Source organism: Camelus ferus, chromosome 16 (assembly GCF_009834535.1).
Source record: "Camelus ferus isolate YT-003-E chromosome 16, BCGSAC_Cfer_1.0, whole genome shotgun sequence".
Classification (NCBI taxonomy): Eukaryota; Metazoa; Chordata; class Mammalia; order Artiodactyla; family Camelidae; genus Camelus; species Camelus ferus.
Window position 1 is genome coordinate 25,171,595 of NC_045711.1, and position 25,033 is coordinate 25,196,627.

General features: G+C 53.0%; 2 protein-coding genes and 2 non-coding genes across 5 annotated transcripts; 1 reads left to right on the forward strand and 3 right to left on the reverse strand.

Moving 5' to 3' along the window:
* Positions 1-14: 14 nt before the first annotated feature.
* On the forward strand, positions 15-87 carry TRNAR-CCU. Its single transcript has one exon. It is a non-coding gene; the product is annotated as a tRNA-Arg (tRNA).
* Positions 88-523: 436 nt separating this feature from the next.
* Positions 524-596, reverse strand: TRNAR-CCU. The gene has a single exon. It is a non-coding gene; the product is annotated as a tRNA-Arg (tRNA).
* Positions 597-4,072: 3,476 nt separating this feature from the next.
* On the reverse strand, positions 4,073-10,431 carry MRPL58 (mitochondrial ribosomal protein L58). Of its 2 annotated transcripts, none has more exons than XM_032456866.1 (6): positions 10,170-10,431; positions 7,539-7,575; positions 5,637-5,696; positions 4,895-4,977; positions 4,633-4,802; positions 4,073-4,377 (listed from the first exon to the last, which is right to left on the reverse strand). In XM_032456866.1, the coding sequence occupies exons 1-6, from the start codon at positions 10,353-10,355 to the stop codon at positions 4,146-4,148; spliced, it is 768 nt and encodes a 255-aa protein (XP_032312757.1). In that variant the 5' UTR covers positions 10,356-10,431; the 3' UTR covers positions 4,073-4,145. The 2 variants fall into 2 exon arrangements, with proteins under 2 accessions (XP_032312757.1, XP_032312756.1); XM_032456865.1 differs by having other exon boundaries at positions 4,073-4,382; positions 10,170-10,396.
* Positions 10,432-14,062: 3,631 nt separating this feature from the next.
* CDR2L (cerebellar degeneration related protein 2 like) lies at positions 14,063-24,758 on the reverse strand. The gene is made up of 5 exons (XM_032456868.1): positions 24,233-24,758; positions 18,753-18,865; positions 18,290-18,438; positions 17,552-17,716; positions 14,063-16,648 (listed from the first exon to the last, which is right to left on the reverse strand). Exons 1-5 carry the CDS (start codon positions 24,309-24,311, stop codon positions 15,757-15,759), a joined length of 1,398 nt encoding a protein of 465 aa, XP_032312759.1. The 5' UTR covers positions 24,312-24,758; the 3' UTR covers positions 14,063-15,756.
* Positions 24,759-25,033: the final 275 nt, after the last annotated feature.

A 25,033-nucleotide genomic window follows, 5' to 3' on the forward strand; every position in this document is an offset into this window, starting at 1 on the left:
TGTTATGTTATCGCGCCCCAGTGGCCTAATGGATAAGGCACTGGCCTCCTAAGCCAGGGATTGCGGGTTCGAGTCCCACCTGGGGTGAACTGAGATCCGTTAGACACTACGGGAATTTTTGCGCCAGCAACGCGCGGGCCTCCCGGGTTCCAACAGCAGGACCTACGGAGGGATCCAAGGGCCTGGCCTGCGCCGTCCGCGGACCCTGCCTTCCTTCTCCGGCTAGACAGCTTACTTTGGCCTCGCGTTCGCAACCTAGTAGTCTGCCCGTCCTGCCCCTCGGCTCCGGGCTTAGTGTTTCCCCACCCGCTTCGTGTCTGTTGACACTCTGCACCCTTAGTCCTGCTCTCTCCTCGGCTTGTGACTTGTCCAAATACTTGTGGACCTCCAGAGGCTCTGACTTTGGGAAACCCTTCAGTCTCCAGCGCACGAACTTGAGCCCAAGTATATCTTTAATGCTGTCGACCCCAGTGGGATGGACTCTAGAGTTCTTCATCGGGCAAAAATGTTAAAATTGCCTTATTACCCCAGGTGGGACTCGAACCCACAATCCCTGGCTTAGGAGGCCAGTGCCTTATCCATTAGGCCACTGGGGCCTGCGGCTCGTTGTAGTGGCATTTCTCCCACTAGTAGGTGGTCCCATCCCGGGCCTTGCATTAGTGAGTCGTATGTTTACCAAGGGATGCGGTGCCGGGGCTGCGCGTAGGTAGGTCCTCCTGTGCTCACAGTCAACCTGGAGGAAGACACCACCGTGGGAAACGAAGTGTCCAGCCTCGTTCCGCCCGCACCGAGAAGCACAGTGGGGCCTGGGAGGCCGGCGCCGAGGCTGCCTGGACACCTGGACTGTGGCTGGTGAAGGCTGAGGTTTGCAGGCATTTGGTTTTTTGCCATTATGGCTATTTTGTCCCCCTCTACAGAACTGACAGAATACCCAAGAATTTCAGGAAAAAGTAGTGTAGGAAGTGAACGAGAACAAACTAGTATCGATCTTGAATACTGAAACATAAACACTGAAAATCTCTCCCATCGTGAAACAATGTACAACCTGGAGGGACAAATCTTTACAGCTGTAATAGCAGAAATACATCCGTACACAAATATATAATATACAGAAAATGAATGGATCACCAAGTAGACACTTCACTCTAATACTCTGTTCCTTTAAAACTGTTACACAAAAAGGTACTAATAATAAAGAAAAACACATCTTAAAATATTATGCACGTTTAAAATCCATTACTGAAATTCATGCGTATCTGAAAGATGTTAACAGGAGAAGCTTCAGCCAAGGGCAGCGTTTACTTCCCGCCATGCCTGAGTTGAGACCTTGCTTCTCCAAGCCCAGCATCCCAGGGCACATCCCAGGAACTTGGAGATATTCCCTTTTTTCTCTCTCCCACCTGTAGAATCTGCACAAATTCATCTCCTTCCTTCCCTTAATACCAAGGAGAGGAAGAAAGAAAATGTAACACCTGGCTCCAGTCTCTAGCCTTGAGAATGTTCTCCTTTAACTTAATTAATTGGTCTGTTTGTTGAGATGTAACACCCACCCAGTAAGGTGTACAGATCTTAAGGTCATGGCTGCATGAGATACAGAACAATTCCAGCGCCCCTGAAGGCTTCCTTATGCCTCCTCCCAGTTGTCTTCACTGCCCCCAAGTAAATACTTTCCTGACTTTCATCACCATAAAGCAGTTTTGCCTTGTTTTGAACTTCATATAAATAGAATCATAGTCTTTTATACTCTGGCCTGTGTCACTCATCATTGTGTCTAAAGATTCACCTACGTTCATTCTTTTGCCCTTGGGTGTTGTTTTTTTGTTTGTTTTTTAAATGATGGGTCCCACCCCTGTGCTCTACTCTCTGTCCCCTAGACTATTTTGGTTCTCTTTACCTCTCCTTGCCCTTCTCTGTATCTCGAATGTTTTTCCTGGTCCCTTCACATGCCACCAGTGTCTCCCGAGGGCCTCACAGGTCCAGCACTATGCTCCAGGTTCAATCCACAGGGACACCTTCTCTGGTTTCCCGCCACCATAATCTTACCAAGCGTCTTCCTGGGTTCTGCCTTCCCTCATCTTCAACTGCTCCTACCCATTCCCAAGACTTTACTTGTCCCTCCCTGCCCTGCACCTCTGGCTTCAACCTCACGTCCCAGCCCCAGAGCTCCATTCCCTCTCCTGGGCAGCACCACCTGTACATTCCTCCTCAGGGTCCAGAGAGTCAACTTCTCCCAGGGAAAACCATACTCGTCATCCAAACAGCCATCCTCCCAAGCCTGCTCCCTTTGTGACTTTCCTGTCTTAATACTCAGCACCACCCCTTGTCACACATCAGCTCTCACCTCACCCAAGCCAATTTTCTGTTCCCATAATCCTTTTGCATCTGCTATTTCCTCTCCGTTCCTGTTGTCCCTGCCCTAGTTCCAGGATGGGTCCCTCACAGCTCCACATGGGTCCATTTACCAACCTGTGCCCACTTCCCTGCAGTCTTTTCTCGTCCGGTCACCGTCAGATTAATCTTCCCCTGACAGCCTCTACAGGAGCTGAGTCTAAATGTCTTAGCTGTCACATTTAAGGCCTTTCTAGACCTGGCTCCTACTCAACGTGGCAGATGTGTCTTCCACAGCTCCTTGCCCCCTGGGTTCCAGCCAAACTGGGCTATTAATCATAGCTAACATCCCCCGAGTCCAGGCTCATTAACTACTTATTGTCAACCAAAACAACCCTATGAGGTAGGTACTAGTAATATCATCCCTATTTCATAGATGCTAAGGTTCAGAGAGGTCGAGTGGTTGCCCAAGGGCCCACAGCAGGGGGTGCTGGTCAGGAGGTGACCTGGGGCAGCTGGCTTGAGAGCTCATCCTCTCAATACTATAGTTCATTGTCTTGGCCACAGGCGGGGCCCTTGGCCACCACCACAGCCTCTGGGTGACAAGATCTTACCTTGTTCACATGGCACCCCCCCCCCCCCCCACTTTGGGCCCATCTCAAGGACCTCAAGTACATTTTTTTGACCCTTCAGCTGGCATTAGTTGCTTCTCTGCTACCCCAAATCTATTGAGAACTTTCTTGTTATTTACCACATTTTAAGTTATGTCACCAAAACAGGAATCCAGCTTTTATCATTCTGATTGAATGGAAGTTCTCTGGAAGAAAGGGCTTTGTTTTGTTCACTGCTGACTCCCCAGGACCTCACCCAGTGGTATTCAATTTGTTTTTGTTGAATTAATGAACCAAAGAACGTTGCACTTCCTTACACTGGGCCTCAGCTCTCTACTAGGCTCTGACTCCCTTGAGGACAGGGACCACGTCTTCCACATCCTTCTGATTTTTTAAGTCATTTATCAATGACTTTTTCCCCCTTGGTTTACAATCACATGAATGATGAGGTCCCGGTTCCCATAAAGGGTACCTGCTACTACAGTTCATGATCTTGCATTTAGAGCATCACAATGCAGTATTTGTCAAAATGAGTAAACTAGATCAAAATAAGGGAGAACACTGAGTTCATACATGCCAGAGTAATCCACTCCTGTTATGCTGGCCTGGGTGCTTCCCCATCCAATAGGATCGCAAAAACCTCTCTCCAGTTCCAACTCATTCTTTTCCTGTCTCCAAAACCCCGCAGCCTGTGACAGCACCTAACACAGGATACTCCTTCCCACTCAAGACCCTCAGTGGCCCCCTAGTTCCTATGTCTCTTAAACTATAAACTCCTGAACTTCAAGTCAAGACTACACATTGAACTTCTATCTCCTGCTCCAGACTTACCTCCCACAGTGCCCTGCACAAATCCCCCGTTCAGATGGACTCCCAATCACTCCTCTACCCCAGGCTTTTCTTTGGTTTCCTCCCCTGTTCTCTACTGAGTAATATTCTATACTTTTCTTCTCAAGGCCCAGTTCCAATGCCCATGCACCTGTCTCCCTGTGTTCCTCGAGGGCAGACCCCATGGCTCATTCCTGTTTCCCTCTGGGCTGTACAGTCAGTGCCAGTCAATAACAACTGGGCAGATTTCAGCTGAAAGAAAAGGTAGGAATTCTGTTCAGAAGCATTCTGAGTGAGAGGGGAAGGCCACTGAATTTAGAATTTTATTGCAACTAGTACATCAAATGGATAACTGATGTTTGACAACATGGTGATGGCCTATAAAGACCTCTGCAACCAGCGCCTACAACCCTCGCTCCGAGTGAACACTCCTGCGATGGCTGCAGCGTCTCCTGGTGGCATCAAAGCCCTCTCGGTGGCAGCTGCCTGGATGCTCTGAAGGGGGTCTCTGCTGGCTGGAGGGGGTGATTTCAGTCCACATCTACCCTCCTGCTTGTCTTTATGGCGGAATTTATTCTCTTTTTTCTCAGCCTTTCCCGATTCATGTTTTCTATCCTGAAAACAAAGAACACAATTACGCCCAGATGCCCAATCGGTGCTTTTCCAAGCGGTGCGAGTAGCTGGCAGCTCAGCGGGAGGCAGCGGGCGCCGGCCGGTGAGCCTCCGCTGGGGGCAGACTCTCCCATCCCCGGGGCTTGTCCTCCCGTCCGCTGGGAAGTCGCGGGCTTGGCCCTGCCTCCTTTCTTCCCTGTGGAGCCCCTCAACCACACGTGTCAGTTTACACGTTTGGGGCATTTTCTGGTACCTGATTCTCTTAAGTATGGCGTCTTCTTTGGATGGCTCCTTGGCTGGCTGGCTGGCCTCCGCAATCATGTCTCGAATTTTCTGTAGGCAATCTGCCAGATTTCGGAACTGATAGCGGCTGCACTCAGAGGTGAGTATCAACTCTCCCGACCTGTTGATCTTATTTTTGTGCTGTGGAGAACAAAGGCAAAACCAGGGTTCTACAGAGTCAAGGTGTCAAGGTGACTGAGGGGTTACAGGGAAAGGAGGGGGCCACTGATTACCATGACGGCCATCTTCTGCCGCACAGGCTCCGCGATCCAGTCGGCACTTGCCAGATGGAACCTGACTTCAGCCTTGGAATTCACTGTCAATAAATGGAGAGCACGTGGGTCGCTGAGACCCTCAGGCAAGTTCAGCACCTAGGTAGCTGGTAACCATTCTGAACCACAGGGAAGTGGGACACCCACCCAGGTTTTCTTTGTTTGTTTTTGAGAATTAGGACAACTTTACTGCTTTGCCACGCAAAGGGAGTGACAGCAAGGTAATGCATTAAAGACTGAGAGTCCCTGGACAGGTGTGTTTCTATTCTGTGGCAATTTGGGGATACACAGCTGGCCACGGAATGAGCCTGCAAAGGTAGTGAGGCGTGTCTGGACAAAAACAAACTTCCAGGAATCAAATGCCCAGGGCTTCTCTTACAATTTACTGGGCTCTGCAAAGAATGCGGGAGGGGGTGAGTTCCGTAAGAATGAAGGAAACCTGTTCTGGGAGCTGGCTGCTAACTCACACTGTGATTTCCCTTTGTTTAGACTCACAAGCCGATCATAGTCCTAGCAACCCACAGCTGAGAGTCTGAGAATCAGACCACATTCAAAAGAATAAAGAGGATTATTATATAAACTGGTGGTATGTAAGCTTCTGCTGAAAAAAAATCCTTTTATTCCACATGACTGTAAACACAGAATTCCTCAAGTCCATCTCTCAGCTAAGTTTTCAAGTGAAAGAAAACAAGGCACCATGTACCTTTGTTAACGTTCTGGCCCCCAGGACCACTACTCCGACAATAAGATATTGTCAGACGATCTGTAAAACAGAACACACAGCCAACAAAATGATTATCCCATGGAAAATGTGCAGACTGCTCATTTACCATCAACCTAAGTGTCTCTATTTCTCTTTCAGTGACATATATGTATAAACGTAACATTCAGGTCTGTAAAGTCAGGGGTCATTTACAGATGTCAAAACTAAAATCAAGATAAGAGACTTTCCCAAGGTCACACAGGCAGCATAGGATGTAAAATTTTGACCCGGGTTGTCTGATTCTGGTCTGGTACATTCCACTAAATCAGACACCCCTGGCTTTCTGTGGTTTGTTTGCTTTAAAGCAAGGACTCTTTCAAAGGCTCAAACGAAGGGACAAACTTAGTTTAGTGCTGTATTTCACAATGTGGTGAGTGTGGAATCGCAAGAGGGCAGGTAAGTGCCTCATTCATCGTGTCAGCGTGGACCCCAGTGCCTAGCTCGCGGTCAGTGGATGAAAACACCTGCTGGATGAATGAGGGCTCGATTTGGAGCTGGGAGGCCCCATCTTCTAACACTGGCTCAGCACTGACTATGATCTTGAAAGTCCCACTGCTTCTCTGGGTCGTGGTGTTGTCCGTCTGTCCTGAATGTGTAAAATAAAGTTCCTTCCTTCTACTCTTATAATTCATGAAAAGCAGCCTCATGGTGTTTGAGGGGGAAGGCATGGCAGCGGGAAGATTCCAGAAGACTAGACCATGAGCTGCAGGAGGTTTGGGTGGCAAAGAACTGGGCACCGGGGTGGTGGAGAGTGGGCCTCAGCGGGTGGTGGTGACCATCCCGGGACGGCTTTCCTCCCTTGAAAATTCAAACGAACTTATTTTTCTTAACAGGTGATGGATGCATGTGGGTCTGTAGGGAGCGGTCCCCCCACGGCACTGGTGGCCTTATCTGTACCCGCACAGGCCCGCCAGGCCCAGGAAAGACGAGAGCAGAGGCAGGTGAGGAGCGGGGACTCGGCCATTCCCACTTGCCTCCCTGCCTCCCCTGGAGACTGTCACTCTTGTCTCTGGTTCTGACCAGATAGGCTTTCTGCCTCCTCCCGCCTCAGGGCACAGCTGCTGGCTTCAAACTGCAGAGCTGCAGCAGGACGCGGCCTTCGCAGCCACAGTGTCCTCTCCTTTGTACTGTGGCCCCCCGGCCTCTTTGTTGCAGCGTCACCCTGAGCAAGGGCCACTGGGAGGCAGCACCTTTGGTCACTCTTCTTTCACTGTCTGTGGGTGTCAGAAACTCTTGGAACCTAAAACGGGCTTGTTTCTTTTCAGGCCATGCCTGAGGCTTGATGGGCACAAAATTATAAAGTTATGCAAATGGTTTACAGGGAGAAGTCCCCATTCCTGTTCCCTGGCCACCAAGTTTCCTTTCCTCTCCACTCCCCATGGCAGTGCCTGCAGCCAGGGTCATGTACATCCTTTCAGATCTATGTGTATGTACAAAAATGTGTATATTTTTGTAAATAGATGTATTTAGATATATATGTGTGTATATGTGCATTTAGATATATATGTGTATTTAGATACATATATGTAAAACACAAATGGTCGCTTACTGTACAGATGCTTCTGTACTGGCTCTTTTCCAGTAACAATCAGTCCCTCTATTGTGTAGACTGTCCCATGTCACAAGAACATCAGGCCCTCTGTTCGTGTTGGGCACTGCACAGCACTCCGGAATGGCTGCCTCATCACTTTTTTTTTTTCCCTATCCTAAACAATGCTGAAAGGACTCCACTTTTGCACACCCAAAGACAGTTTCTTTACTTTCATAGGCTGGAGAGATCTGGAAGGAATATGGGTGGGGTGGAGGAAAGGACTGATTTTTTAATAAAACCAAACGACTTACCTACAGGGATGTCATTGTGGACTTGTTTTGCATCATCCTGAAATGTAACATACACGGCGTCAAATAAATATTACCTGCTCGGTGACTCCTCACTGACACAGGGCAACAAAAGAAATGATGTAAAGCCACAACACAGATGTACTACAGCTATTTTCAGGTCCCCAGTAAAATCATAGCAGGATGACAGATAAAGCTTCCCCAGATGCCAGAGGTACCACCTCAGAAACAATCTTCCCGGAAAATGGAACTGACTTCTCCAGCCTTCCCTGTCCTTCCGCGACCCCCCTTAGCTAGTCAGGCACCATCAGTAGCCCGGGAGGGAGGGAGGATGCCACAGGACTTGTGACTCAGGGAGACTCCAAAAAGAACACCCTCGGCCAACCTGAAGCAGCAAACCATGGGCGCCCCTGTTCCTCCTGGGACCACAGGAGGCACACGTAGCTGTGCCCTTCAGCCTTAAATCCTCTGGTCCACAGGCCCATTGCAAACACTACCGGCACTGAAGCCCTTCTGCTCCCCAGGCTCAGAGTATCTTCCTCTGTCCCCACTCTGGCTGCCTTCATCCCTTTCCATCTTAGAGTTATCTGGGGGTGAAATACTCATTCCACTCTATCTCTCCACTGCCCTGAAGACCATGGACCGCACCCTCCTTGAAGCGTTCTCCTCTTCTTTCTTGGCTACCCTCTCCAGTTTCCTCTGACCTCCCCATGACTTTCTCACTCTCCTTTGCTTGCTCTTTGCAACCTTTAAACACTGAAATGTCCCTGAAATCCTTTCTCTTCTCTACCTTACTCTTTCCCTAGAACATTTCATCCATCTCTGTTGAAAATATCATCTGTATTGATGACTCTCAATTTTCTGGCTCAAACTCAAATCTCTTTCTTCAACTGCACAACCGGAGAGCCAACTGCTATTCAATGTCTCCTCTCACCTGCCAGACGGACACCTTAAGCCTCAAAACTCTTCACAGAGGACTTCCGTTCCTAACAATCCCATGTAGCTCCCTGGCTATTGCATCACAGCACCCGGGTCTGCATTATTGTTCACTATCTGATACACTTTTCCCATTTGTTTACTGTCTGTTCCTTCTGCTAGAACATAAGTTCCATGAAGCAGGAACTCTGTTTTCTCACGGCTGCATCTGCAATGCTTGAAACAGGGTCTGACACATAGGTGCTCAAGAAACTTGCTGTTGAATGAATGAACAGATAAATGATTGGTATGGCCACTTTCTCATCTCAGTTAACGCTGAGATGAGGCAACTCGATCCTTCCATTTCTCAAGGACTTGGACCTCAATCCCTCTCTTCTTCTCACTTCTCATAGAAAGTCCACTAACAAATCCTGTAGGCTTTCCCTTTAGAATTTATCTAGAACCTGTCCAGCTCTCGTGGCTCCTACTGCTTCCACCCTGCTTATCACCTCTTGCCTGTCTTATTGCCATCTCCTCGCTGGTCTTCCTGTTCTTGTCATTCTGCAGTCTAGTCTCGCTAAGAGTGATCTTTTGTAAAACTAAGTTGGATCACTCCACTTCTCTGTCTCAAACCCTCCAATAGGTCCCCATCACCTTCAGAGAAAAGCTAAAGACCTGTAAGCCGTATAAACAGGCCTCTCCCCCAGCCCTCTCCTCTTTAGCTTCATCTCCTCCGACTGCCCTGCTCAGCCATACTGGCCTGCTTGCTGCTCCCTGAACAAGTCAAACATGCCACTGCCTTGAGGTGGTGGCACCTGCTGCTCCCTTCGCAGGGATGCTCCTCTCCCCACTTGTGTCATGGCTTGCTGCCTTGCTTCTTCCAGGTCCTTTCTCAAATGTCACCTTCTCAGAATCATTCTCACACCATCCCACTTAAAACTGCAACTTCAACCTCTACCTCAGCACCCCTTCTTCCTCCAAAGTACTTATCACCCACCATCTCACATACTCTATATTACTGATTTTATTTATTGTCTGTCTCCTTCCATTAAGCAGATAAGCTCCACAAGCATTAGAATGTTTGTGTTTTGTTCATTACTCTGTACCATGCTTTCAACAGAAGTCTGTTTAATGAGTGAATGAATGAATGAACTCTCTCTTCCTGTCCTGTAGGTAGAAAGAAACTCAACAGAATTGGGTGGGTCCCCTCTCTCCACTCCGGGAGCTGATACAGCGCCTGCACATAGCGGGCTGTCAATAAAGGCATCCTGAAGAAACGAACCAGAAGCCCAGAAGCCCTGTTTCCTCAGGCTGCTGGGGTTACCAGGGGCTAGGGACAGTGTAACTGCCAAAAGGTTCCAAAAGAGAGCAACTTGACAGCTTCTTGCCTTTCCACTCCGGCAGGCAGTTTTCCTTTGGGACAAGAATCTGGGCCTGTGGGACGGGGAATACACGTGCAAAAACTGGTGGTCTTGTAAGAAGCATATCCAGCGTGCTCTCCCGGGGCCGGCACAGCTCAAGCCACAGCGCGCGCCACCACTCGCCCGGCCTCCCCGCTCCCTGGTTGCTCGGATAACCAGCCTCCTCCCGCGGCACGGCCACAGTTACGGTCGTCTGCCTCTCAGATTAGTTGCGCGCCGGGCCAATGGGGCCCGGGCTTCCTGATGTCACCTAGCAGAGTTCAGAAAACGCCGCTTCCGTCCTGTCCTCCCGGCTTACCGGGACCCTCCACGCGGTGTCCGAGCCCCGCGATTCGGGGTACAGCTTGTCCAGGCTGTAGATGCTCCGGAATTCGGTGCCCTCTGCCTGTTTGTGCAGAGTTCGGTGGGGGCAGCGGGCGAGCGGCGGGAGCAACCAGGCTCCGGCTCGGTTCAGGCCCCAGCGCAGGTACTGGGTGGCCGCCATGTTTAGGTCTGGCAGTCGCTTCCGGTTGGCGCTCCTTCCGCGGTCCGCGGGCTCGCGCCTTCCCCCGGATTTGGGTTCCGCGCCGTTTTTATCGCCTGCCGGCGGGAGGAGGCGAGCTAAGCTCCCGGTGTTGCTCTCCCGCGGCCACTGTTAGAGGCGTCCGGTGTGCCGCCTCCAGGAGGCTTGGTTGGCGCTCTGAGGGCAGCTGCAGCGATGGGGAAGACGTTGCCCAGACAGCGCGCTCTCAGTGGAGCGTCCTGGTGAAAAGAGCCCCTGGGTTCCGTATCCACCAGGAACACAACTTTTCTCCCTTTTAGTCTGCGCCCTCCTGGACCGCTCTTCCCCCAGATCTCACAGCATCGGCGAGGCCTGCCCTGCCTGGCCTAGTTTATGTCCACCCCCTTTATTCTACTCCACTTAATCATTTTTTTCCCCTTCCCCTTTCACATCGTTCAATCTTACTTTTCTGCCTATTGCGTCTCCCAGCCAGAATGTAGTAAGCCCCAGGAGGGCACTGGCTCACTGCTGGATTCCTCAGTACCCAGAACCCAGAATTCCAGAGGAATTCTGTGGGTACGTGTTTTCGAATGTTGAGTTCTGCTAGAGCTAAGTTTTAGTAACTTCAGACTCATTCACAAGGCAGCTTATAAGCAAATCCTCAAGCACCTGTGTGAAGGCTCTGCAGGGCAAATGCCAGAAGGGAGGAGAGACAGGCAGGGCGACAAAGAAATAATTTAAAAAATGGACCCTCCCACCCTGGGCGTTGTGGAGATTGATGGTAGTTTCTTCTAGCCAGGAGCTAAGGGGAGAATTGGGAAGTAGGTAGAGATTCAGACAGCCATAGACAGGCAAAACAGAGCCCTTTTTACAGAAAGGACTGTTAAGAAATGAACTCCAAAACAGAAGTTCCAACTCTAAGAAAGGTTCAAAATAGAGCAAGCAGTGTTTGGAAACAGTTAAATGTTGGCTAAGTTACTTTGTTGAGAAGCAGTGTGGTAGATGAAAACAGAGCTCAGTAAATGTTAGTGATTATGAGTAATACTAGTGGTTGTTTCTTAATGGAGAGTTCTATTTTTAGGAAAGGCATAATTACCTAGAAAACTATGCCCCTGGGAATGCTGGCTGTTCGAGACAGGAGATTGTCGTCAAATCAAGGCTTTACCATTTTAGCCTCATTGATACAGGCAAGTTCTTTACGAAGGAAACACACTCACACACACACACACACACTCCCCAAGCCCTGGTTTTGTAAACCCAAATTAGGAAGGGAATGGCAATTGGCATAAGCCTTTTGGGCTCCAGGCTGAAAGGGGAGTTTCCGGGGTCCCACCCTGTCTGACTTAGTCCCAAGACCTCAGAGGGGACAGAGGCATCTCCATGGTGACTGGAAAAAGCTGCTCACAGGAGCAAAGCCAGAGACTCGACGGCTCAGGGATTATGAATAATAAAGTCGGCACCATTCCGTGGCATCATGGCTCTGAGGCTGGGCTCCAGCCCCGCGCCTGACCCAGAATGATAGGAAAAAGAAGCTGCAGGTTTCCATGGCCCCAGATAAACACAGCCTGCTCCGGCCATCTGGTGGCCTGGATTCTGGGAGAGGAGGCGGGTAGAGGAGGGAATGGAACAGGCTACACTGGGGTGGAGAGAAGAGCAGCTGGCAAGCTCCTTTCACCTCTGCTGCTGTGAACCATGCAGAGTAGAGACCCTTCTGGGAGAAACAGGCCTGAGAGGTACCACCTGTTCCCTTAACAAATTGATCGCCATGTCGCCCAAATGTGGGTGACAGTTGTCTTTTCTCAGGGGCACCTGATCCACAGTGGGCGATCACTGTGTTTAAAAAGGTGGCACTGAAGGCAGAGGCGAGGCCAGTCTTCTTCCCCTCTTTGGTCCTCCATAGGCTGAAATGATGCTTCAGGAAGGGGACATGCACAGGGGCAGGAAGAAAGAGGGAAATAAAACATAAAGAATCAAATCATTTCTGGTAGCTGAGAAGCTTGTGGGCACCAAGCTTTCTCTAGAGCCTGTGAGATGGGGTACCACTCCCATGTAGAGGGTCCACAGGATTTTCCTGTCTTCTTTCTTAGAGTGTCCTGGGTCAGACTGTCTCTTAAAACTCACATTTACTTGCATATCAGAAACATGCTGTATTGCATAGTGGAATTGGTCAGGTCTGGATTTGAATATTTCTGTGTGACTAACGCAACCTCTAAGCCTCAGGATCCCCATCAGTAAAACAAAGATTTTAAAGCTGCCTCATAAGGCTTCGGAGGGCATTCAACACATGTGAAACACTTAGTACTGCTGGCCCAAAGTTAGCAGGCAACAAAATTTAGCTGCTTCTAAGGGGTCCTAAGCTCAGCTCCTTGAAGGAACTTCTTTTTATTTTCAGAGATACGTCTTTATCTTTTTTCTCTGCAGCACTGGGGTGGGAGATCCAGTCTGACTGGCTCTAGTCTAGACCTTCTTTCCTTCTTCCAGAGGGGCTGGGCAGCAGCACGGAGCATGGCTCTTGGTATGAATGAGTGGGCAAAGCTGCCCTCTTCTTTCTAGGAGCTGCTTGCTTTCTCACCACTCCTTTTGTGCCCAGTTACCAGAAAACCCTCCCAGGCTTTCAGCTCAAGGTTTGCTGGGAGGGCTGAGGCAGACCTGTTTCCTGGGGCAATAGGAGAGGGAACCAGTCGCCCTCCCCACAGAGGTTCAACATGTTCGGTCTTGGGATGGGTAAGGAGGAGAGAGGCAAGAGAGAGACCCTGGGGAGGCAGTGAGTAAGGACAAAGTGGTTACAGGAAGGAAGAAGGGGAGGGAAAAATACATATCCAGTGTTCAGGGGTTATTTAAAAGGCAAGGGAAGGGGGAGGGATATAGTTCAGTGGTAGGGCACATGCTTAGCATGCACAAGGTCCTGGGTTCAATCCCCTGTACCTCCATTAAAAAAATTAAATTGAATTAAAAAAAATAAATAAAAAGCAAAGGAGAAAAGAATACAGGCCACAGCTTCCTTTGCTCCCAGGTGTGACTGCTTCGGCTGTCACACCTGCAAGAGCCTCTCCATCCCACTGGAGGCAGGTCATCTGGAGGCAGGTCATAGCAGGATGGGAAAACCCGACAGCCACGTGTATGCTGTGGACATAAAACCCCCTTCCTGTTCAGATAACGTTAAGAAGCTCTATGCCAATTTGGGGCCCAGCTCTGGGCTCCCCACACCACACTATCCTCACTTCCAGGGTTCAAGGAGGTCACTCCTGGCTCCTTCAGGAATGGGGGGGGGAGGGGTATTGGTGGAAGGTCTCTGAACATATTCCACCATGGAAGACTTTGGAAGCTTTTCCACGTGGGATTGGGATTCACACAGCTGGCCGAATTGTCTGTCTGGAAACCGGAAGGTGGAGAAGGCAGCAAGAAACTGAGCCCCTCAAAGATTCAGGAGCATTTTCCTTGATTTGTGAAGTTACTCGTGCTGTCAGCAGGTGTGGGCTGGAGGGTGGTTCTTGCAAAATCAGTACAGCAAGGACGGTCCACCTCATGGAGCGCCCTGCAAGGCAACGTGACTGGCGTAGCTGGTGCTGAACAAATACGGAAACTTCCAAGAGCCTGCTATTTAGAGCTGTTTGGCTGCCAATCACAGGGGAGTGAAGCTCAGGATGTGCTCCCCTCTAGCTGTGTGATGAGAGGCTGGTTATTGAGATGCACAGAGACAGGACCATTTCTGCTTTTAGAATACTGGTGCGTTTTTTATTAAAGAAGAGAATAAAGCATTTGTAAATATATTTCTCTCATGTATACTTCAAAGATGACGCTGGTCGGCGGCTACAGAACTGGGGAGCAAAACAGGCAGGAGCCCTTCCCCAACGCGTCCCACCCTACTCCCTCCACCCTAGATGACAGAGATGCGTGGATGCGGATGGACCTCTGGGAGCTGCCCAGCTCCCAAGGACAAAAGGTTCCAAGATGTGTGAAAAGCAGGACCAGCCGACAGCTCTCATCACAGTGCCGCCCGGAGAGCAGGGTGGCGCCTCCAGGGAGGTCAGGCATGCTTGTTAAGAAAACCCCTTTACCCCTTAGAAACATAAGGCATGAAGGTTCCCCACTGGGCTCCCAGCACAGAGGCCAGGGCCACTTGTATGGCTCCTCCGATTTTGTAGGGTCTCAGGATGGGTGGTAGTAGGAACTGGGAGCCCTGAAGAATGGCTCTGGGCAAGCTGGGGACCTGGGCATCTCTTAGCTGAAGCTGGACCTTCTGAAGTCTTAATAAAAGATTAAACCCCTGACCCGGCTGGGCCCTAAAAAGCCCCTCACAAAGGTGGGAGGTTAAGAGCAGGCATTTTTGGAAAGGAGGGGACCTATTCCCCATCCTGTCCCATTTCAATACTGTCCAGTGTGGGCTGAGAATCTTGGGTGGTCCCCAGTAAAGGGGAGCAGGGGAGGATGCTGGGACCACGGGCTGGTGCACATACCAGGGGCATTCTGGGGGTGGCAGGCATGACCTGCAGTTGGGTGGGCCTGTGGGGAGCATGGATTCTGACATATCATGGTCCCTGAGATGGGGACAGGCAGAGGTCAAGTTTGGTGAATCACAGGAGGTGTGCAGAGATGGGGGGCTCCCCACCACCCAGACCCCTGAAAGGCTTAATACCCAGAAGGCATTTCTAGGGCTGGAACCTGGGAAGGCTGGCTGAGTTGATTGGCTACAAATCTGCAGTGGGCTGAGGGTCTCCAGGGAGTAGCCCGCGCTCATCAGGGCTGGAGGTGGGGCCACCCAGGTGTGGCTGAGGCTTTCTGCTCTGCGCAGCAGGGGCTGTTGCTGACCTGGTCAGGACTCTGGGGATGGGACAGCTGGTGCTAAGGGAATGGCAGCATGTCACAGCTGGGGAGAAGCAGTGGATGGTCCAGGAGATCCCTGGAACCTGCAACAGCTGGCTCTGGGGTCCCCCTTCAAGTGTTTCCAGTTGTGGCAAGGGGTCAGGGAGATCTTGCATTGCAAATCTCCAAAAAAAAAAAAAAAAAAAAAGCCAAATTTTGGGAAAAACAAAAAAGAAAGCCAACTGGTCCAGAATGGTTTTCAGAAGCCTGGCCACAAATCTGAGAGTGAGGCCCACGGTCAGGAAGTGGGGGCTGGGAGAGTGGGGAGTCCCCAGGGGAGTGGGGACCTTTGGCTTTCAGACTCTCTTGGCTGCGCCTTTGGGCTGATGTGGGATGGTGGAGGGTCCTGGGAGGCAGGACCTGTCAATGGCCTCCCACATCAGCAGGGAACATGCATTCCCTACATGCTCCCTGGGTCAGAGAGCGGCCTCCCGCTGGGGTATATTGCTGCTAAAGGGCTCCTTCACTCACCAGAGGCTGCGTGGCCCAGGTGCAAGGGACCCATGGCCTGCCTCTGGGGGAGGCTGCAGGCCGGGAAGGGTCACTTGCTGCTATGCGTCTTAACTTTGGTGGCATTGATGTCAGCCTTAGTTTTCTGGATCCTGGAGAAGATCTCTTTGAAGAGCGCCTTGTACTCGGGCTGGCTCTGCTCCAGCCGCTTATCCACGGCCTCCACGTGCTGGCTCAGGCTCTTCTCACCCGCCTTGGCCTCCCCCTGGCCCTCCTCGCACCCCCGCAGGTCCCTCCACGAGCTGTCCCGGGAGATGGGCCGCGAGGTCTGCACGCCCGCGTGCCGCACCCCAGCCCCGTGCTGCCGGCACTTGCTCAGCAGCTCCTCGTACTTCTCGAGCAGCGCGTGGTACTGCTCGTCCACCTCGCGCAGGATGGACATGCCCCGCTTGCGCACGCTGTTGGCGTGCAGCGTGAGGTTGCCCGCGTGCCGGCTGGCCGGGTCTTTGGCCACGATGGCGTTGAGCGCCGTGTCGCTGCAGCTTTTGCGCACGGCGTGGCCTGGGGAGGCGGCTGGGGAGGAGACACCGTCCTGGGTGCCTGAGTCGTCCCCGCTGCCGGGCTGGGGGTCATCGGCTTCAGGCGCCTGGGTGAGGGGCGCCAGCAGGGCCTCCGCCAGGTGGTCTTCCCGGCCCAGCAAGTAGGTCTTTGCCTGCTTCATCTGCTGCAGCTCCAGCAGCTCGGCCTCCAGCTCCTGCACACGAAGGCGGCAGCCCTCCATCTCACACAGCTGCCGCTCCAGCTCCGCGTACTCCTGGAGCACCACTGTGTACTCGCGCTCCACCCGCTCCTTGCGCTGCCGCTCCTGGCTCACCTGGGAACGCAGCACCCCCACCAAGGTCTGCAGCCTCTCATTCTCCTGTTCCAGGGGCCGTGGGCCCAGCTCCAGGGAAGAACTGTGCAGGCGGAAGGCATCCTCGCACCTGGGAGGGAGCAGGGACAGGTGGGCAGAGGAAGTTGGGCGTGGCCAAGGCCCCTGGCGCCCAGCCCCATCTCTCCTCTCCTCTTGGGCTGGATACTCTTTGCCCCTCTGGAGCCACTCTCCGCCCTTCTTCCCCTGCTCTCTGCACTGGGAGGTCTTGGGCTCAGCCAATGGGAGGTGCCGGCAGGTCGCAGGAGGAGGCAGAGGGAGGTTATGGGTAATGTCTCCTCCAAGCTCCTTCCCTGGTTACTGCTGGCCAGGCAGCACTCTTTATGCCTTCAAGGTTCCAGTAACCTCCCTTCTCCTGGTCCCTTTTAGGCCTCCATCAGGATGGTAACAGCTCCTCGCTATTGCGACCCTGGGTGCTGCAGTGTTCCTGTGGTTTCCTTAGTTACCCCTCTATTACTCTGGACAAGGCACTGTCTGTCCCCCGTCAGGACATTTATTGAAATATCCACTAAATACACTGTATGTATTCTTACGTTAGGGGTTGTCCCATTAAAAAGACTTACTGAGAATTAAAAGATATAGTGGTTTAACCCCTCCTGGGTAAGACCTCTGGCTTACTAAACAGGTGACCTTGGATAAGACACATAACCTCGGAGTTTCAATTTCCTCATTTGTGTAACGGGGATGATAAACCACACCTCAGGGTACTGCCATGAGAATTAAATCACTTAGCAGAGTGGTGGGTACATGGCCAGTGCTCGTAAACACCAGCCGCTGATGGTCACTGGCAACAGGACCAGTCTCTCTGATAATCTGGACGATGCAGCAACTCTGGTTCCTACCTGCTGGCCACCCCCACCCACCCTTCCCTCCCATGGCTGGCAGTCCCTAGGCACTGGGAGACACAGTCCAGGGTCTGGGCGGCTGCTCGCCCACAAGTGGTGCCCTCACCTACCGGGGGCTGGTGCACAGCTCCTTGAGACAGGGGAAGGTGTGGATGGTGCGTCTGCGTTCCCGCTTCTCCCGGCGCACTCGCAGCTGCTCCAGGCCCCGCAGCTGCTCCACCTGGGCCTGCAGCTCCTCGACCTGGGTCTGCAGGCGCTCAATGGTCTCTGTCAGCCTGAGGATGGGGTGGGGGACACATGCATGGGAGGAACATTAATGGGACGGGGCCAGCCCTAGAGGGACTTGGGGGTTGGGGACAGGCAGGCAAATTTGAGCCACGCTGCCTGGTGCTGAAGTCAGATGGGGAACCCCTTGTAAGCCCAAGAACACACTATTCTCTCCCACCTCCAAGGTTGAGCTGACCATTTCTCCTCTGTGCCTCCTTAGTTCCTTGTACGCCCTTCTATCACTTGTCCCCCTGCACTGCAATAAAATATTTACACGCTTGCCTGCCTCCCAGGCTGTGAGCTCCCAGAGGGCTTTGCATCCCCATCACTGTATTTCCCAGAGCTTAAAACAGAGCTTGGTGTGTATTTGGTGCTTAAAGGAGGGTTGTGGCCTGAATGTTAAACCATCCAAAATCGACAAGGGCAAATGCACTACCATCCCAGGTTTCCCAGATCTGGGCTTCTGGGAGAAGGAGCATGAGTCACACTCACTGGTCCATACAAACACATGCACACCCAGCCCTGGGCCTCTCCCTGGCCATCCCACCCCCAGTCTCCGCAGCCTTCTGCCTGGCCCTTACCCATGGATCTTCTGCTGGGCAGCCTTACTCTCCAGCACCAGCTTCTGGTTGGTCAGCTCCAGGTCCCGGGCTGCCAGGTCCAGCTGCTCATACACTTTGGCATGCTGCTCATTCACGTGCCGCAGTGTGTCTAGCTGTTTGGTCAGGTACTAGGGGTGGGGGGTGGGGGTGGATGAGTAACCTTTCAGAACAGAGTTAGGAAAAGTCTCTCCACCTGGGCCCCTTCCCAATTCTAGGAACAGGTTTGCTTTGGGGTATTTGTCTGCAGTGGAGTGAGGGATCAAGACGGTGGTGCCATAGGGCTGCCTGGGACAGTTGTACAGGTAGTGAACTGCACAAGGCTGTTGGGTCAAGGCAATGTCTGCTAAGAGAGTACCTTTTCCTAAGCTGTACAAAGGTGCACACAGGCCAAGGGGTCCCTAATTGGTGGGGGAGCATGTGCAGGGCCTGTGTGGCCCCTCACCTCGATCTCCTGCACTTGCTCCTCATTGGTGGAGTACATCTGCTGCAGAGACTCCTCCAGCTCCTTGTTCCTCTCCAGCAGCGTCTTCCCCAGTTCTGCGGCCAAGTGCAAGTCTGGGGGGGTGAGGAATACGAGCAGCTGAGAATGAAGTCAGAGGACCCCTCATTCATGTTATGAGCATTCATTCTGGGCTGAGCCACGGGAACCCCAAGAGAACCAGGACACAGTAGCTGCTCTTGGAGAGACTCCAAGCCTGGCAGGGGACGTAAGCCGGGAGCTAAGCCTTTGCACTGGCTGTCACTTCTGCCTGGAATGTCCTCTCCTCAGACACTCTCAGGGCTCATCCCTCTTTACCTTCAAGTCTGTGCCATCTTCTCCAAGAGGCCTTAACCAAATATTGACTCAAAACCCCACCCTCTGCCACCCCACACTCCCCGCCGGCTTCATTTTTCTTAGCTTGTATCAGTGCCTAACTTACCACACAATCTGCTCATTTATCTTGTTCATCTCCCTTGACTAACCGTAAGCTTACAGAGATGGAATTTTGCCTGTCTCGGTCACTGATAGCCCCAGGACCTAGAACAATACCTGGCACACCGCAGGTGAATAATAAATCTTTTTTGAAAGAATGAGCTAGTGGAATGTGATAAGAGCATCAACAGACATGGGGCAAAGTGCCCTGGGACGGTAGGGAGGGGAGAGTTCACTCTGGGGACAGTAGGAGGTTCAGGCCCCCGGAGGGCTTTGGAAGGCTCTGGGCTTGGAAGGGTGACTCAAGCTCACTGAGGTGGGGAGGGGACAGGAGGGCTTGCAGGGGATTAGAACTGGACAAGGCTTCAGAGCTCTTTGGCCCAACCGCCTTATTCTATGGATGACAGGCTGGAGAGTGAGGAACGACTTACCCAAGGTCACTACCTGGGTTATGGCCGCGTTGGGAGCAGAATTCAGATCTCCTCACCCCGTCTGGGTATCATTTGGTCCTAGTGACACATGCTCCTCTCCAGAATGTTCTCTTTTCCCCAGGCAGCAAAACCAACCTCTTCCCCCAGTAGCTCTGATTCTTTTACCCCGTAGGACTGGGACTTCCTCTCCGCAACCCCAGCCAAAGATAAATGAACACCTATCAGAGAGGTGGGGAGGGAATCTGGCTTGTCTTTAGGGGGCTGTGTGGTGGGGACGGGGAGGGGTCAGAAGGATGTAGCAGGTGCTGGAATCCCTCAAAATTCTCTCAAATGGGCCTGGAATTGTGCAAGTGTACCTGGACATTTAGGGTGGCTGTTTCCCCATATATATGCCTAACTCCTTTTAGAAACAAAGAGTAGTATGTTCATAAATATATTACTTACTTATATTTAAATAAATATACTTAAATATATAAAAATATAATTATAATGGAAGCCTGGAAGCATATTGTGGTCAGAGCAATATGTTATGTTGTGTGCTCGGCAGAAATTCAGCAAAACCACCCCCAGTTCGTGACGCGGGTGGCCCACCACCTTCCTATTTCCTGTTCTGGGATGGCGAGCATTTGGCTCATCCACAAACACTATGGAATAATTCAGGTAAAAATGAAAAAGAACAGGGGGGGGGTCACACTCATCAGCTTTTTTTCTTCCTTGGGAACTCTCAGGTGGTATGTGACGAGGCCATTGCTACTGATGCCATCTCTTGTGTTAGCCTCAGGGGACAGGTTCCGTGGGCAGCCTGTGTAGAGCCCCTGCAATTTAACCTAGAGTCCAAGGTCAGAGGTGGAGTGAGGAAAGGCCAAGAACAACTACACTTCACGCTCTTCCTTCTAGGTGAGTATCTGAGCTGTGTGTGTATTCCTACTGCCAGTGGGGTGGGCTGGGGCAGCTGCAAGTCACACTACAAACCAGGGGAATTGAAGGCAGCGAATGTGACCTGAGCCACCTAGTGATTCAGACCTGGGGAGGAGGAGAATACAAAAGAAGCAGTTTCGGGTGGGGGAGAATCTCAGAGGCTGTCTCGGGAAACTGGATCACAATGCAAGCTAAGCTGGTCCGAGCTGCCAGGAGGGATCACGGGAGAAGTCTGGGAGCTGCAGAGCAGGGGACTGAATGGAGCCAAGTGCTGGGGAAAGAACACCAGCTAGATGAGGACTGGGGATGGCTCTGGGCTCTGGGGAGGGTGTAGCTCTCCCCGGACCAGAGTGGGAGGGAGGCCTGGAAGTGGGAGAAAGAGGGAGCTGGCTAAGCCGGAAGTAGAATCCTGAGTAATAAACAGCCTCTCACAGCCAGATTCATGGTCACACTGGACGAGGCTAGGAAAATACTGAGTCTGAACGGGCATCTCCCCTGCCTGGACCCCAGAGCTTTCTGGGGTCTCCTCAGTGGGCTTCAGCAGTTTTGCCCTCTGAATGCCTGCTGGTGTTGCCCAGGAGCAAGGCTCCAGAGGGACTGGCTAGGGGCCAAGGGGATGGCTTTAAAAAGAAACCCTGAAATCCCACTGCCCCTCCTGGTTGGGGTCAGGGCGGGGCATCACAAACTTTGAAGCAGAGAGGTAGGAAAAGGCGAGGGGACAGGCTCAGGGAAGAAGAGACAAAAATAAAGGGGAGTGGGGGTGGGAGGAGGCCATCTACCACCTAGCAGGGCTCCTGTTCACCACCTCCAGGGTACAAATGTCACGAACTCTGGGTCCACAGAATTGAAGCCCAGTCACCTCCCTCCTCTTGCCATGTCAGAGCTCTCCCCTGAGGCTGAGACTCAAGGTCAGGAGCCCAGGACTTCAAATCTGTGACTCAGCAGCCATCTCTCAGCCTGGAAAGAGGTACCCACAGGGCCAGCCACACCTGGTCCAAGGTGGGGGAGGGAGGCAGGCAGAGAGAGTGCCAGTGCTTAATAATTAATGGCTTTTTCTATTTTTACAGGTGCTTGTGGCAGTGGGCAGAGGGAACACAGTGAGAACTGAGGACCTTGTTTGTCCCAACTGCCTCCCTCTGCTGGGACAGAATAGCATCAAAGTCAAACAGGCGCTCGACAGCCAAGCTTCTGAAAGTAAAGTTGGGGCCTGCCACTGGGGGAGATCAGGCTAGCTGAGAAAACCACTTTCTGGGACACTTGAAGGCAACTAGGGAGCAGCTGGGCAGGAGAGAATTTGGGGACTGAGTGCTGGAAGGGGGAAGCAACAGGCACCTAATCCCCACTGTGGCTGGCCTTTGGCCCATGCTCATCCCACCCTCCATGCTGGGCCCTACGGGGGTGGCCTTGCAGTAGCTGACCCCCCACCCCAGCACTCTAGATAGCTCCTACTTTCCAGTCATGCGTGGTCTTTTCACATTGCCCTTTGCCTTGGTAACAGCATCCCCTCACCTTAGACTTCCTGCCTTCCTTTCTCTGCCTGGGGACCCCTATTCACCCTCCAGCTCAGAGAGGTGCGTAAACCTTTATGCACCTCACAGCAGAAGGCCCTCATGTCTGTTCTCACTGTCTGCTGGGCTGACTGCGGCAGAACCCAGGTTGCTCTGTCACAGTTGCTAGTTTGATCCCATTTCTGCTTCCTCGGCTGGATGTGAAAACTCCTGAGGGCAGAGAGCACATCCCTGGGCTCAGCGCAGCACCTGGCCCATGGCAAGCAGACGTTTGGTTTCTGGTCCCAAGCTCCAGTTTCTTCAGAGACTCTCATTTCTGGTTTCCCTCCTTGTCCCTGGGCTCTGGCTACTCCTTAGGCTATGAGGCTAGGTCGACAGCTGCAGCCCAGCAAGGCCAGAAAAGCAGGGGCCTGCGGGGCCCATCCTCGATCCTCGCTCCAGGGCATGGCTGCCCAGCTCAGCTGGAATTTCAACATCTCTTCCTCACTGGGTGCAGCACATCTCCCACCCCTGCTCCTTAGCTCCTTCCTCCCACATCTGGGCTGGGCACAGTGCCAGAGACTTCTTTAGGGGTGTGGGGATGAAATGAGACAGCAACAATATGAGCATCTGCCTGCCAGGAGGCCATCTTCCCAGGCACTCAGTTTTCAATCTTTCCTCCTAGGCTCGCCTCTTCCAAGAAGCCCTCTCACTGCATCCTATCATCCAGACACAGTGACAAGCCCAACTCCACCCACCCAGGTACACCTAGGAGGCCAGGGCTGGCACTACTCCCAGCTCCCAGGACAGTGTCTGACACTTGAGTGGAGCCTGGTAGTTTATGGAATGCAAGGTTTTGGGGGTAGTGCCCAGGATGGGGGAGGGGTTGCTGCAGCCAGTGCTGGGCATCTCATTGCGGGCAGGGAGGCTGAGGGTAGACTACAGGACAGAGTATGGCAGAGTTCAACTTAGCACCTCCAGTCCCAGACTGGTCTCCCTGAGACTCTGATTAACCTACAGTCCTGAGCTCAAGGACAGAGTCATCTACCAGCAAATCTGGCCACGTAGGGATGTGGCTCAGGACCGGAAAACAAAGGCTCCAGGATCTGGGTAGATGTCTCACATGAGGGCAAAGGCAGGGCATCTGGGCCCCATGAATGGAGACCCAGAGCAGAGGGTGTCAGCATACACTGAATCAGACTGTGTCCACACCCACCTGGCTTGCTAGGTGACTATGATCACTTCTAAAACACGTTTCCTAGCCCCTCCACCTCTGATCATCGAAGAATGAGGCACTTTGGGGAGGAGAGGGTGGACTCCACTCCAGCAAGCCTTGGCCCTGACCCTCTTAGGCCTCCTCCTTCTTCCAATCCTAACAGCCCCGCCCCACTACTCGGAGTGATGTCACCTCAGCCACCTCATCGTCAGCTTCTAACAACCTTCCAGTCACTCTCTCTGCCTTCAGATGGGAGAGAGGGAGAGGTGACTTCCTCCTTACTGCAGATCTGGGGCATTGCTCAACATTCCCAAATCTGACCCCCTCAAAACCTTGAGCCATTTGGGAGAAGGCCGGAGGGGAAGGGCCAAGGAACTCCTCCCTCTGGAAGGCAGACTGGACTCCTAGCAGTCTCTGCTTCTCCGTCAGCAAGGCGCCTGCACCCCCACCACCTCCCTGGGTAGAGGGAAAGGGAGATGGGGAAACTTTCTAAGTCTTAAGAGCTCAAGCATCCTGGCAAAGAAGGGTGCCGCTGACTTTGGACTGGGATAACTTTCCCTCTACACACACACACACCCTCTCAGCAAAACATAAGGAAGGAGCCAGCTCCCGGCCTCCGAAGCCTTCCAGCCAGTACTCTCAGGCCCCACAACGATAGCCAGGGCGCTAAGCAGTCCCTGCCTCTATGATGGTGTGGACGAGGTGGGTAAAGTATGCCTCTGTCGTTCGGGCAAAGAGAAAGACCGCTCCCCCCACTTTTGCAGGTCTCCACCGGTCAGCTTCGGATCTTCCCGGGCAGCGCCCCCTCTCTCCACGTCCCCATTCCTCAGACGCATCACTCCTCGGAGTCCCGCGCGCCGGGTGCAGCCCAGCCCTCCCCGGGGTGATACCGCCCAACAATGGAGAAGCGGACAGGGGTCGCGGGACGCACCCCGCTTTCCCGCCCCCTGCACTCACCCTGCTCCAGGTCCTGCTGGTCGTACCAGGGCTCCTCTTCCTCTGCGGTGAAGTCCTCCATCCTGGCGGCCCTCCGCATGGCCCCGCAGGCAGCAGGCGGCGTGCGGGCGCTGCGGCGACGCGGCTCAGGGCCGGGGAGCAGGGCCCGGGACAATGCGGTGGAGACGGGCCGAGCCTCCCTCGTCGCGGATTCTGGCTGCAGTGCCCCCGCCCGTGCCGCACCCCCTCGCCATCGGCCGCCGATCCGGCGCCCACGCAGGGCTGGCGCGCCACGGCAGTCGGGCTCGGCCGGGGTCCTGCGGAGCCCGGGCACCGGGCGGCGGCGGCACAAAAGGGTGGAGGGGCGGGGACGGCAGGCAGGACAGCGGCAAGAAGGGCCCAAGCCCGCTGGCAGGTCTAGGACGCTAGGAGCGCGCGGTTGCCGTGGCGGGCGTCCCCTGCCCGGCTCCGGCCCGCGTTGCCCACTACCAGCCCCGCGACACCCGGAGCCGCTGCTGCATCTTGGCGGGGTCCGCCCCGCGCTTCCCTAGCCGCCCGCTCCACGGGGTGGGACCGACCGCCGCTGGCCAATCAGAGGACGTATGCAAAGCTGGAGGCGGAGCCGAGGGAGGGATCTCCCCGGTGTCTTGCTTGGTCTGGTTGTTACTGAATCAATCCCACCTTCCCTTGGACTTCAGTTTATGTCTCAGTGTCTGAAATCATTTAATTTTATTTACCTATTGTGTCTCCTGTAGATCTCCTGAAAGCAAGGATCTTATCTCTCTTGTTCACAGCTGACTCTTCAGTGCCCAGAGCAGGCTG

What these genes read in the sequence shown, in the direction of transcription:
- MRPL58 (XM_032456866.1), bottom strand. Translation starts at nt 10,355, where the DNA reads ATGGCGGCCACCCAGTACCTGCGCTGGGGCCTGAACCGAGCCGGAGCC. An exon ending in ACACCGCGTGGAGGGTCCCG is followed by an intron (nt 7,576 to 10,169) that starts GTAAGCCGGGAG and finishes GTTACATTTCAG; the next exon opens with GATGATGCAAAACAAGTCCA. An exon ending in CCACAATGACATCCCTGTAG is followed by an intron (nt 5,697 to 7,538) that starts GTAAGTCGTTTG and finishes TCTGTTTTACAG; the next exon opens with ATCGTCTGACAATATCTTAT.
- CDR2L (XM_032456868.1), bottom strand. Translation starts at nt 24,311, where the DNA reads ATGCGGAGGGCCGCCAGGATGGAGGACTTCACCGCAGAGGAAGAGGAG. An exon ending in GCCCAGCAGAAGATCCATGG is followed by an intron (nt 17,717 to 18,289) that starts GTAAGGGCCAGG and finishes CCCCATCCTCAG; the next exon opens with GCTGACAGAGACCATTGAGC. An exon ending in GAGCTGTGCACCAGCCCCCG is followed by an intron (nt 16,649 to 17,551) that starts GTAGGTGAGGGC and finishes GCTCCCTCCCAG; the next exon opens with GTGCGAGGATGCCTTCCGCC.